The sequence below is a fragment of the Arabidopsis lyrata genome (assembly GCF_000004255.2).
Source record: "Arabidopsis lyrata subsp. lyrata unplaced genomic scaffold ARALYscaffold_4, whole genome shotgun sequence".
Taxonomy (NCBI): Eukaryota; Viridiplantae; Streptophyta; class Magnoliopsida; order Brassicales; family Brassicaceae; genus Arabidopsis; species Arabidopsis lyrata.
In genome coordinates, this window is record NW_003302552.1 from 14,046,024 (window position 1) to 14,059,893 (window position 13,870).

Consider the following 13,870-nt stretch of genomic DNA (forward strand, 5'->3'; position numbering starts at 1 on the left):
GTAAATTAATTTTGTTTAATGAAATCACAACGACACTATTTACATTATTTTCAAGATTTTTTTTCTCGTAAAGATGGCCAATTGAAGATTGATATGATGCTATTTTAGCAAGAAAATTTTGTGTTAGTGTAATAAAAAAGATGTTGTGGGCTCATATAAAGTTAATAACTAACTAAATTTTAATCTGCGGACGATTTGTTTTCTAAAAGTAATAATTTTTAAAAGTTAATATTTATTATATATAAAAGTTTGCAAATTGTATTATTTTATAAGACATTTATATTTTATAGTTTACAATTGTTATTAAGTAACGGTATACCACGCGATATTTTTGGTTTTATACAATCTTATCTAAATCAGGCTGATTCGATATGTCTAATATTGATGGAGTTAAAAAATAATAAAATAAGAATTTAACCCGTATTGAAGCGGTGGATTAATGATATTATAAATTTTTATTAATGTTGATTCAAACTCGTCCCCCCATATTACCCCGTTCCGCAATATAACCCGTCATGTATTATTATAATTTTTTATATGTTCAAATGTTCATAATATTATAAAATTTTTAATTTATTTTAAATATATCAATTATAATATTGAAAACTTTATAAAACTTTAAAATTTAATATTTCCCGTAAAATTAAACAGTTTAACTAAAAAACCGAATTAAACCGTATATACAAAATTTTAAATTTGGATGCTTGTTAAGTTAAGCTTCCTCCCCATTCAGATTTGGATCATTTTGATCTTATTTATACTATGACTATGAATCATTCTCTAAACATTTTAGCCGATGTGGGACGTTGAACACATATTTTTTTCATTAATTGAGTAATATATGTCTCTTTTAAAAATTTCGAATCACAATATATGCAGAAAAAAATCAAACAAAGATGATAGGAGAAGCATAATTTTAAATCTTAACAAAATCTTCAAAATATCTTTATTATTAAATCTGAAACATTACATGGATATCCAGTTCATAATTTCGGATATGCTTTGATCCGATCCAAGTATAAAATGTACTTCAACAATATTAATATAGATTGGGCATTAAATTGATTTTAAAGATTCTGATTCGTGATTAGCGGAAAAAATGGGCATTAAATTTAAGTTATCGGGCTTGATGGGCCGTATAAATATTATTTTAACCCAGTGAAACCCTAATTTTCCTTTATCCTTCCTGAAGAACCAAATCAAAATTCGAAACTTTTCCATCCATAATTTTTGCCTCCGATTTCGGAATCTCGCTTGAGAATCTGAGAAATTTTCGCCATGAAGAAGAAAACCGTATGTATTTTCCTGATTTATTTCTATATTATTCATGATTTCTTTCCATATTATTTCATGACATTTCAGAATTGTTTTTGTTCTAATATTCTTTGATTTATTTCGTTTTCATGGTTATTAAGAAGCTAATAGAGATAGTCTTGGACAATGGGACTATGAGAACGCATCTCTGCCATTTGGATTTGACGTCTCTTTACTAGAACCGGCGATAATAGCCTTCCTGCGGTCTAAGGGATATGTGGTTAATCTTTCTTTGACTATGGTCATTTCGGATGCAAACAGTAAGGATAGTTTCTTTAATTGTTTTTTTATTTGTTCAAGCTCGTGTCCCACAAGCCTCTGATGTATACATATATGGCGTGATTTTGGACTAATTAGAACGGAGTGAAATCGGCGATCCATTCCTCTTAATAGGCGGAGATGACGGATACGTCCAATATCTTCAAGAAGTAAAGAACACATGAATGATTATAGAACACGGGAAATCCACCATATCCTTTTTATTTATCGCTCGTTAAACCGGCGATTACGAGTTTACTCCGTTTTTACGGATATTACTCTCACTTGAAATGGTGGGATCTATTCGCCCAAACGGATAAAAATGTTAAGGATCTGAAAAAGCATTATAGTAACCTAAATTATTCATATTTTTAATATATTTTTCGTTTATAATTGTCTTCTTTAAGTGTTTTTTTTTGTTTCAGCTCATGTCAAACAAGAGATAGGGCTCTGATTAGATCAGAGTGAAAAATAATAATTACTTGTCGGTATTTGAAAAGTTTTCAAAAATTAAAATATAAAAGCCATTACATCTTTCTATTATATCCGGGACATGCAAACTATTAGACTTTGAAAGATTTTTTTTCAATGACACTATGATGTAATTTTAATATGAGTAAAGGTTTACTTTTAAAAGTGTACTTCCAAAATATTAACGGAATCATAAACATAAAGTTAATGATTTTTAAAAGTTAATGATTATTATATTTTAGGCGATGTTAGATGTTGAATACACATATTTTTTGTTAATTGAGTAATATATGTCTGTTTTTAAAATTTTGAATCACAATATATAGAAAAAAATTGAGACTTTTTTTTAACTTTATGTATATGATGATTCAAAACGGTTAAAGAAAAATAAACAAAGATGATAATAGAATCAAAATTTTAAATATTAAACAAATCTTCTAAATATCTATATTGTTAAATATGGAATATCCGGTGTAAGAGTTCGGTTTCTTATAACCCGATCCAAAGAAAAATATGGAATATCCGATATAAGAGTTTAAAGTAAATTTTGTACATGGTTGAGTACCAAAAATCTCGAATAAATTTTTAATTCATCTGATACAAAATGTATTTCAAAAATACTAATATAGATAAAATTGTTTAGGAAAGTCAGCTAGAAGAAGATGATTGACTAACACAGCTTTTATTTGGTAATTTTTAATCGGAAAAATCACAACACTCACTCTATTACGAGGAAAATAACAAAAGTACATCGAAAACAAAGGTTGAACCACTTTCAATAGAGCAGTTGTCCATCTTTAACATATCAAGACTCACAAAGTCTTTTTTGATTAAAAAACAAGAACAAAAAACGAAACCCCATAGATCGTTTAGATCCAACGGTAGAAGATTTTTATTAGCATCTTGGAAGATCCAACGGTGGAGCCTGCACCGATTGCAACTGTCCACGACCGTTCTCGACTAGGAAAACCATAGCCAAGCCCCATCCCAAATGTGAATCAATGTGACAATGCATAAACCATGCTCCTGTATTACACCAAATATATGTCAAAATTTGGTTCACATTTTTTAGTCAACAAGATCATTTAATAATCTATGATTATAAAGTATCAAATGCTTTGAGTCAATAAGATCATCTAACCTGGATTATCAGCGACGAACCGGATTGCCACCCAACCACCTGGAGGTGTTCCAATGGTGTTCCTCTCTGGTGGGTCAAATAAGTTAAACCTAGCCGGGTCTGTTCTCGGGTTGAAATTGCCAAAACCTGACCCGACCACGTAGAATTGGTACCCGTGTAAATGCATGGGATGATTCTCAGGCGTGACAATGCTTGTGTCTTGTAACACAATCTGAACATTAGCTTTGTACTTAAGCTTGTAAGCTTTGGTTCCTTTTATGGGCTGCCATAACCCGCGGCTAACGTTACCGGTGTAATCGAATTGCACTGGTGGAACGGGTGGAAAATCTGTCGTGAAGATTCCGGGCATACCTTGGTAGTAAGCTTGCATGACGGAGTTCCTTCGTGGTAGCACGAAGGACATGTTGTTCATGCTGGCCGCGAATCGGGTTCCGTTAGGACCTTGGCAACGCGGGCTGTTTGGGTTGGAGCAGTTGATTAGCCCCAACCCGACGGTGAAAAAGAGGTTCTCGTCGACTTGTTGTGGTACTGGAGCTCGTTTCCAGTATCGCAGACGGTTGGTGAAAGCGGTTGCTGTTGCGGTGTCATTGAAACCGGGAAGGACCGGGAAAACTGGAGCGATCTGACCACGACCACGGCCGCGTCGAGTTGGAGCGTTGACGTATTGTAAGATAGCGGTTGTGGTTGTGTTGTCGAAAGGAGCATTTGCGCTGTTGTAGGCTCGAGCTGCCATGTAATAACGACCTGGTCGCTGGTTTGCCGTGAGGAGGAGGTTAGTGGTTTGACCGGGACCGATCATGATGACACTTGTGGTGAATGGTTTCGTGTAGGCGGAATCAGTTTCTACGACTGTGAACTGGTGGTTGGCGACTGAGAAGAAAAGCTCTTGGTTCATAGCAGCGTTGATGACACGGAGTTGCACCGTCTCCCCGGGAAAAATTGGAAAACGGATTGTCCCGGCCCGCGAACAGCGGTAAAGATCCCCTGGTTGACCGTTGATTGTGTAAGCGTCAGAGACATTAGCTGCTGCACCCGTGAATTGTGCTTGCCTCAAAACGTCCATTGGGTTTCTATCCCACCATTCCCCTATTTTTGTAAGTATTATTAAACATTAGTTGTGATTATGAAAAGAACAAAAATGTAATTTGAAATGATTTGAAGTTATAAATGCTTACCAAGAAGAATAGGAATGTCACGTTTGGGCATAGAGAAGGGATAAGGAGAACCAAGACGAGGGTAAATGATTAGAGCACCATAGACGGTGGCTCTGAGCCAACGGCTATGAGCGTGCCACCAAAGCGTACCCTCTTGGTCCTCGATTTTGAATCTGTAAGTGTAGCTTTGCCCTGGACGGATCGGACATTGTGTTATGTACTCTGGACCATCAGCCCACGGATTCCTCAGCTGTCTTATTCCATGCCTATCCCAAAAACAGAGCAAAAAACAGAGTATAAAAACAGAGAACATAATATAACATATGTTGGAAGTTGATGATCAAATCTTTTAAATTACCAATGAATACTAATGTTGTAACGGGCTCTGTTGATGACAGTGATTGCGAGAGAGTCACCGTTCCTGACTATAAGTGTTGGACCAGGGAATTGACCGTTCACAGTGATGCTTTGGTGAGTTCTGCACAGCCTCTTCACTGGTCGCGGTTGGATCTAAAGTCATCGTCGTTTAAACTCGAATTAAGCGCATTCAATAAACGTAAAAACATACACAAAAGCTTTGATGTAACATGAGTAAGCTAGCTTACCACGAATTGTTGGACATGATGTTCAGCGGAAGCGAGGAAAGCGAAGTAGGCAAGAAGAGCAATGAAGGATACGAAGGAGAATCGCCGAAGAGACTCCATTTTTTGCTTCACTGTGAGAAGCTCTATGTTGGAGATTTGTGATATGAGTTTAGAGAAAAGGAAGAAGTGGTATTTATACACACTAAGCGGGAAAGTGGAAACAGCAGATGTTTTCGTGAATTCGTTAGCAATGAGACAAATTTTTATTATATTTTACTAAAGTGGAAACTAATATTAGGTTTTAGAGTCAGCAGGAGGGAGGAAAAAAAAAAATTCACAATGGGTTAAGTTGATTTGGTGCACCCACTAGACTAATTGGAACTAGGATCCTCTATTTATTTGATTATTATTAATTTATAATCATGCAAATCAAATTATATTTATTAACTAAGATTTGAACTCATGTTTTTCTTTAAGTTAGAGCACTTAGAAGATGTTCACATTCTTCTTCTCTTATGAAATTCACTTTTACATTCAAATATACGTATCCTTTTCTTTTTTTTTTTCCGTTACAGAGACATTATTTGGATACGTGCACATTCTTAAGTAACATACGTTCACGTTTTGAACATAAGTTTATTTTATTATATCTTTTTCTTGGCATCTAAATTTAGTTTTACGCTCTTCTGTATTATATCCTAGATTAGATCATATTCCTCTTTTTTTTTTTCTTAAAATTAATTTAGACCTAAACAAAAATACAATACATATGTTGTCACCTAAACTCAAGTAAAGTTTTCGGGTTATTGTTGTCTTTAATGTTCTTTAATACATATCCTCTTATACGTAAGTTATAAAACCTAATGAGTCGCTGCATAATAGCGATTGCAATTCAAAATCAGCCAATGAAACTAATAATGTGAAAAAAAGAAACTAATAATGTGAAGATAAAAAAATGAAAGAAGTGGTTCGATGGAAGTTGAAATTTGTGGTATGGATTTGGTATTGAACTCTATAACTAGGTAAGTAACCTTTGTTTTTTTAATAAAATGTTAGTTAGTTGACCTTCTGAGTCACTCCACATACGCCCATGGGCCATGGTCGCAATCACACCCTCACTTCTATATCCCAATTCGTTTATATATATAAAAATAGTTATACATTAGATGTTTATCGACGCCTTAATTTGACACATCTAATTGTACTATATACAAAACTCCTTCACTAATTAAATGATACATAAACCTATAAAGGTGCACGGGGAGCTATTTTCAACGTTGAAAAAAAGTTGGGGATCTTAACGACAATCTACAGGACTAACTAATAGTATGACTTATTTACATTGTTAAAAATATTAACAAATGTAATTATCATTTTCAGTGAATTGGGAGGAAGCAGGTTTAAGTGTTTTAACTAACTTTAACAGATCTGGTATCTTCAGCAGTTCAGCCAAACGAGTACATCTCGTATTAAATTAGGTTGCCTGTAAATTGACATATTTGGTAATAAACAAATAGTCCAAGAATCAATTTTGATCTCATTTGTATTACTTTTTCTCATATAAACTAAAACTACTATTATATCGATTATTATTGTTCGTTAATCGTTATAATCGAAGAGTTCCTTCTTATCATCTTATGGTTTCTTGCGAGAAGCTAAATTGTAATATTTAATGGGATTTATGTTTTCACTTTTTAGAACGTTATGGTTTATACGTAAAAATAAATTATATCTTTCTATTGAAGATTTTGAAATTAAAGAAAAACGAGAGCTCAACTTTCATAAACAATTGAGAGCCACACTATAATTTTTACTCATAAATTATTCGGTCAGTAAGCTTTCATGATCTTCACAATTAAATGAGTTCTTAAGGACGTCCACATTAGAAAAAAAACATGTTAGTGAAAGAAAAATCCTAAAATTGGTTATGGTCACATCATTGCAATTTTTCTAATTCATGTTAAAGTTTTTATTTTATGGCTAATTAACTCATACATCTATTTAGGTAACATAGAAGATCTAAGAATAGTCCAATATAAAGCACCCATTTGATCTATAGGGCCATACATTTGTGTAGTCGCTAATTAACTAAAATACATTATTTAGTTAATTAATTTCTTAAATCGCAGTGACTTAAGCCTTAAGCCACTCATGAATCTGAGCATCTATGAAGTTCCCTAGGTATTTGTAAGCTGCTTCGGAGGGGTGAATGGAGTCCCAAAACAAATGATCTGAATGATTCGGACAAGTCTTTGATAAGGAATTGCACAAGAAGCTCGTTTCCACTGTTCCGCAACATCCTGTCTTCGTCTCCTTGAATCCTGTTTTTATTTGTACGACGATGAGTATATATTGCATAAATTAGTAAAAGATTCAGATTTAGATGACTTGTGGAACAAGGAAAAAGTTGTATATACCGTATTTGCTAGGGTTTCGGATCATGTCCATCACAGGGTCGTAGATGTTAGCGTAAAGGAACTTGCTTCCGGGTAGAGACGCTTGGATCTCAGGCAGTTTCTTTACTAGTTTTTGATTGTACAAAACGGTGTCTTTGTTCTCTTGTTCCACACAAATGCTTCTCATTTTCACGGTCATTTGGATCGGTAAACATCCCATCGGCGGCAACCCTCCGACTAGAATATTCCGGCAACCAAAACTATAAAGCTCCTACACACAAGAAGAAAAGACTCGAGTGTCAGCACGACAAATATAAAAAATAGCTGCATGAAATAATCTGGTCTCAGACCAAGAAAACAAAATTTTCAAGATTTTACCCGGACAAAACCGTCAAGCCTCTTGAGGACAAAATCTTGGTAACCATAGATAGTAGGATACTCGAGACGCCTTGTGGGGATATCGTAAAAGTTCAAGATGAAATCATTAGGCCCTGCGCTTATGACCACTAAAGCGTTGTTAATTATGTTCATTGCTTTCTTGTCTCCTACGATACGTTTGAGACGAGCAATATAATTCTTGAACATGCGTGGCTGTTGTGAGACCGGGATAGCCTTGCTCGATAGCGAGGTCTCGTCATCGTAGCCAGCACCGGCGGATGCAAAACAGACTCCAGTGACAATGTCTTGGTCGGAGATGTTTGGCTGTAGAAACGGAGGAACAAACTCTTTGATGTTGAGTTTGGTGGAGATTACGTCAGAGATTAGCTTTCCGTTTGAGAATCTCCCATTAGCTTCGTGGCCGGGAAGATCAACGCCATAAGGGAGGTGATTAGCCTTGAAGACGGCTTGTGAGTAGTAGTTGTTATTGCCTGTGTCTACCGTTGAGTCGCCGAAGATTAGAATCGCCGGGAAAAGCGGCTGCGTGGCGTTTGCATCCGCATTGCAAGACACGAGGAGTGTTGCAACAAAGAGACCAAACACTATGGTTTTAGATATACACATTGTGTATTTGATCACTTCGTCTTATTTTGATTTCTTTAAACTCTATATTGGTAAAATAAGTTGGTGATGGCGTTTTAAAGAGCTTGAAGGTGATGTTTCTGTTGGAGTGAATTTGTCTTTGAACTAGGCTTTCTGATTTTTTAGTGTATTTTTTCTTCTTAAAAAAATAGAAGCTTTGAATATCGTAGTCTAACTAAAGATATTAACGAGATTTTTCACAGATATATTACTATATCAAAGAAGATGTGTCTATTTTTTTTAGTCCACTTTATAAATTACTTAACAATTTTATTCAATTCAATATACAAGAAATATCTTACTAATTAGGTGTTTGACCTCTCCCTAATGGTTGACTTAAATTTAATTTATTTTTTAGTTAAATTTTTTAGCAACTTAAGAAATATTTAAATTTATAATTTATTCATTTAATTATGGTCTTGAATGGCTTTTAAGTTCAAAGATGCACAACATATACTAAAAACAATACGTCAACATAACGTAACATGAATGAAAATGTTAAGTAACATAGTATATATGTTGACTTTTGTTTAACAATTATGATCGTCACTATATAACGCAATTTGGGTTGCATTATTTCATTTCGAAATTGTGTGGAATTATGTTTCAAAATTTTATGGGCTGGTTCAACATATATAGGCCCAAACAACCTTTATATCTCTATATTTTTCCTCGTGTAAAATGAAAAGTGAAATCAACGTAAGAACAATAGGAAACGGTAAGAACCCATAATGAGATTATGTAATGATATATGTTTAAAAGGTATTTAATTATGGATTATAATCATATCACTTTTTTTATGCAAATTGTTGATGTAGTTACAGTTTTTTTTTTTTTTTTTATGGCTTCTACTATCTTGGGAGTAAACTGATTTCAACATAAAATAAAATCTGAAATGGTAAATATAAAACTATACGAATTTACGGTCTCATCCAATTTTTTTACAGTTTCTTTTTTCACACTGTGAGAAAATGAGACTTTCGGACTTTTAACTACAATCAATTTCTAAAAATTAACCTATGTAATAATATGATACAAATTAACCTATCTAATAATATGATACGATTAAATATGATTGATGTTATGTGTCTACATCTTCACAAAAAATCTCTTGAAATGTCATTTGGATTTTCCACTCACGTCAACTTGGCTAGTTTTAAGATAGAGAGAGCAAAGTGCACCACTAAATCATAAAAAAAAAGAAAAAGGATCTTACGCACGAGATTAAATCTAAATCAACGCGTATTCTCGACTGGAAATATCTCCAATATCTAAGCTAAAGTCTTTATGTTAAAAAAAAAAAAAAAAAAAAAAAAAAAAAAAAAAAAAAAAAAAGTCTTTATGTTATTCCTTTAATTTGTCGTTTATACTTATACCATCAGGTTCTTCCCCCTTAACCATTATCCCGTCTAATATTTTTGTTTGTAACTACGAAATTCTAGTAAGCTATATGTTAATCTTTCCAGAGTCTACAATTCGTTATGTTAAATTTATAATTAAACGTGATTCCAGTTCAGATCTGTAATGTCATTCGTGTTTGAAAAATTATTATATAAAAAAATGTGATAACCAAGAGATGATACGAGTTTTTACTATCTGATCAATTTTTCTAAGATGAGTGTAGCCGTCGAATTGTACACTCAGAATACTTTATAATGGATTTAAAACATATATAACAATCCATTACATTGTCATAACTAGTTTGTAAATTGAACACCTATCAATTTATCATCATCTTCATCATTGATAATTTGATGATTAAAAGATTGGGAGAGTTAGCGCAGAGGTAAAAACAAATAAGCAAATTAGTGCAGAGGTAATTGACTGCTTTGACTTTAAGTAATGGAAAAAGAGCTTCACTTCTGCCCTTCGATTTCTTCGAAAGAACGAAAAACCCAGGCGCTTACTTATCCATGCGAGTGGGATAGCAACTTTGACTTTTTTGGCAAAAAAAGGATGAAGCGACGTCTCTGTTTCGGACGTGACGGTTACGCGGTGACAGAAGGAAGAAGGCGACTTCCATTTAATGCAAACCTGCAGAGTGTCTAAATAGATATGTGGATATCTACAATAGAACAACATATGCTTGGTAAATATACATGAATAGATACAGATCTAAATAGATTTGTGGATATCTAAAACAAACAATAGATGTTTGACAAAATATACATGAATATATATAGATCTACAGGGGAAGTTGAATATCTAAACTCAGGGATAATTAAAAAATTGCGGATCTAAATAGATTTGTGGATATGGAGACGGAATTTAGTGAGGGAAGCGAGAAAAACACAAAAAAAAACTAGATACTATTTAATCGTGAAAGCAATGGAATGAAAACAAGTACATGGAAAAACTTTTGAATTTTGTCGCTTGACAACATTAAGCTCTCGGATTAACAGAAAGTGAGCCAATTTGCTAGAGAAGACAAGTTTGGAGTAGACATCAAGAAGTTTTCCAAAGTAAGGCCTAATGGTTTCATTCTCTTTAGGTGTAAGAGCTTTCAACACAACCTTGATCGTATTGAGCTTGAAGTACATATTCACCCTATCGCTAGGAGGTCCTCTCTATCGGCAAACAATCGGGAAAGCATCTCCAGATCAGCCATATTTCTAAACAGTAAAAAAGATAAACAGTAAGTTATGTATCAACATCAAGTGGAAATAAAAGAAAATAAATAGATATCTACAAAAAAAGATGCACATCAAAATACAGATCTATAAAGTAGAGATGTGGATCTAAGTAGATTTATGTATATCTATAATAATACAACAGATGATAACCAAGAGATGATACGAGTTTTTACTATCTGATCAATTTTTCTAAGATGAGTGTAGCCGTCGAATCGAGTGGGGCTAAAAACGGAAAGATAATGAACTAATGTTGCAATTGTTTTAGGTCCCGACAAGATTTTATCAAAAACTAATTTAAGCTCAGATCCTTACCTCTGAGCTAATTATCTCTAAAAGATTTAGGACCGAATGTTTTTGGTTATGGTAAGCTAAGCTCCATTGTTCCACTCTATACGATGTAGCATTGTGGTGACTATATTCGAATGGCGTGTGATATGTTCTGAACATCCTATTAACTTAATGGTATCATGCAAAATCTATGTTTAATATTAGTGCTCATTAAAAAATATATATATATTAACATCATTTTTATTTTTTCTTTCAAAACGAAATAAACATCTCAATGACATCAAAATTGTTTATAAATTATAAATGTTAACACTCGATTAATTTCACTTCTATTTTCATATTCAAATCTTGATTGTGATGATGATTTAAAATGCGTTGTTGTAGTTTAATGTCTTAACTCAACTATCTAGATTTCGAATGTTCGACCTTTTTTTTACTTGTTGTGAGTTATATAGTACAGTTTTGTATAGATATATGATAGATAAAGAATATACTTGATTTTTCTATTTTACATTTAATTTTAAACTTGGAACTGTAAAAAATAGATATTGATTGATGAATCCTTAAAATTTATATTGTTCAAGAAAAATCCAGTAAGAAACTTAAATAACCTTTGTAACCATGTTCGACTCGGTCCGAATTTTAAATTATAAGTCTGAAAAAAATTAAATCGATCAAACTAGACTTATATATACACGAATTTTGTGGGTTCCTGATTCCCCCTGACTAGCTTATTCACATCTCTACCTAGCGCCGACTCAACATAATATAAGGCCTAGGAATTTTTTTTGTTTTGTTTTGAATGGCTTTTTAGTATACAATTGTGTCCTGATGAATTTCGTTTGGGAGGAAACTAAGCATGAACCTTTAACCTAGACCTCTATAACTAATCCCGGAGGTGGGCTTGGCAAATACAGTAAACAAAAAGTCTTGTCGAAACCTTAGCGACACATTTTATATAATTATCAACACCACGTTTGAAACTTAAAATAAACTTTGCTGTTTATTTTCTTAGGCAAATGTTTTCAAGAGTTAGTTTCAATCTCCATACGTACATAACTTCAGACAGTTCACCAATACAGCTCAAAATCTTTCAGAACAAAAATGTAAAACTGAAGTTTGTAACGGGAGCTAGAAACTAGACTAATTGAATCATTTAACCGTTTGACCAAAAATGACAGCTATATATCTTTTCTTTATTTCTGATTCCGGCTTTGTGACTAAAAATTATGGAGAGACAAGCAACCATATTAAACTAATCCTTTTTCGATTCTTGTTAGTATTTATTATTTAATATAATAAGGATCATCATAGTTTCACCAACATATATAAGTAAATTCAAACTTTTGATATATAGTACTGTATCAAAAAAAAGAACTATGCTATTTACCTAAGATATAAATATATTACATTATTAATATTATTTAAATTAATGAAGATCATGATTAATGCCCTTGAGCGAGTAAGTTTTACGGTTTTAGAGAAAATTTCTCGATTTGAATTTTGCAGATGAACTCTTTTTTCTAATGTGTACAGAAATTAAAATTATTTTCCTTTATAGTATCATTATATTGTCAGCCGTATTTGATCTAGTAAAATATTTATTTCCAATCGACTGATTCCTACGTTAAAATATATTATTCAGATTCTAATGTAGAAAATTGTTTGCTTGCATAAACTGGCTCAGAAATAATTTAGAAACAAACAAACAATCAGTTCTGTCTTAAACGATTTTAACATTATTTTAACCCTTTTTCACTAACCTCATTCAACTACATAATTAATTATGTGGTTTATGATCCACCGTGGATATAAAGTGTTGTCGAATTGAGGGAAAAGACAGACTTGGCTCACGTTCTTCAATTAATTGATTGTCTTTTAGTTTCATTGTTAATTAAGTTTCAATCATAACTAAACACCCCCAAAAAAAATTGTGGTACACAGTACACACGAGGCTTATTCTTTGAGACTAGAAAATAATTTAAATCATTAGTTTCATAATCAACCAATTTCAGCGCCGTTCGTACGTAATACATATATAGTCGGTGCCCGAAACCTCCGTGCTACGAAGCTTCCTCATACGTACTTAAGTATATGTATTTATTGGGGCATTAATCATTTGATGAATATGGGTTTTACCAAAACCTTAAGCACCATTAAATTCATATCATTAAGGGGAGGGAAGTTAACGTCTCGAGCGTCGAGAGTCATAATTAACTGATTAATATAATCCTAGAAATTGGAGAATCATGATCTAACTAGATTCCTACGTACATTTGGTACATGCATTTTACTTTTTCTGTCTCATTGTGACAGGGTTATAATTAACATCGAATATAACGTAGTACTATTGGTGCAGTTTCAGTCTTAAGCTTTTGTCTTTTCCAGATGAGACATGTGACAATAGGCTTTAACAAAATTATTAGTAGAAAATGAGGAAAACCCATTGTTTTTCTTATATTCTTCAGTTAATTCAACTATAACCCGAGCGTAACGGATCCTCTGGCTAAATTTCTCCATTTTTTACATATCAACAAGCTCCTCTCTTAAAAGAAAAAAAAAAATCCTCTTACTATTTTCTATAGTAATTAATACTCCCTCCGTTTCGTTT

The 13,870-nt window shown here is 33.0% G+C and overlaps 2 protein-coding genes across 2 annotated transcripts; both read right to left on the bottom strand.

The window, feature by feature from the left end:
* Positions 1-2,706: 2,706 nt before the first annotated feature.
* On the bottom strand, positions 2,707-5,252 carry LOC9317157 (laccase-3). The gene is made up of 5 exons (XM_021027329.1): positions 4,944-5,252; positions 4,697-4,848; positions 4,360-4,604; positions 3,185-4,270; positions 2,707-3,069 (listed from the first exon to the last, which is right to left on the bottom strand). Exons 1-5 carry the CDS (start codon positions 5,040-5,042, stop codon positions 2,939-2,941), a joined length of 1,713 nt encoding a protein of 570 aa, XP_020882988.1. The 5' UTR covers positions 5,043-5,252; the 3' UTR covers positions 2,707-2,938.
* A 1,611-nt stretch (positions 5,253-6,863) lies between these two features.
* LOC9317158 (GDSL esterase/lipase At2g30220) lies at positions 6,864-8,483 on the bottom strand. Its single transcript, XM_002881045.2, has 3 exons — positions 7,697-8,483; positions 7,340-7,589; positions 6,864-7,243 (listed from the first exon to the last, which is right to left on the bottom strand). The coding sequence occupies exons 1-3, from the start codon at positions 8,318-8,320 to the stop codon at positions 7,056-7,058; spliced, it is 1,062 nt and encodes a 353-aa protein (XP_002881091.1). The 5' UTR covers positions 8,321-8,483; the 3' UTR covers positions 6,864-7,055.
* Between the last annotated feature and the right edge of the window lie 5,387 nt (positions 8,484-13,870).

Bases quoted from the DNA above. Each gene is read 5' to 3' on its own strand.
- LOC9317157 (XM_021027329.1), bottom strand. From the start codon at position 5,042: ATGGAGTCTCTTCGGCGATTCTCCTTCGTATCCTTCATTGCTCTTCTT. The intron at 4,849-4,943 runs GTAAGCTAGCTT...CGATGACTTTAG, and splicing joins ATCATGTCCAACAATTCGTG to ATCCAACCGCGACCAGTGAA. The intron at 4,271-4,359 runs GTAAGCATTTAT...TTACAAAAATAG, and splicing joins TGACATTCCTATTCTTCTTG to GGGAATGGTGGGATAGAAAC.
- LOC9317158 (XM_002881045.2), bottom strand. From the start codon at position 8,320: ATGTGTATATCTAAAACCATAGTGTTTGGTCTCTTTGTTGCAACACTC. The intron at 7,590-7,696 runs GTAAAATCTTGA...TCTTGTGTGTAG, and splicing joins GGCTTGACGGTTTTGTCCGG to GAGCTTTATAGTTTTGGTTG. The intron at 7,244-7,339 runs GTATATACAACT...AAATAAAAACAG, and splicing joins CCGAAACCCTAGCAAATACG to GATTCAAGGAGACGAAGACA.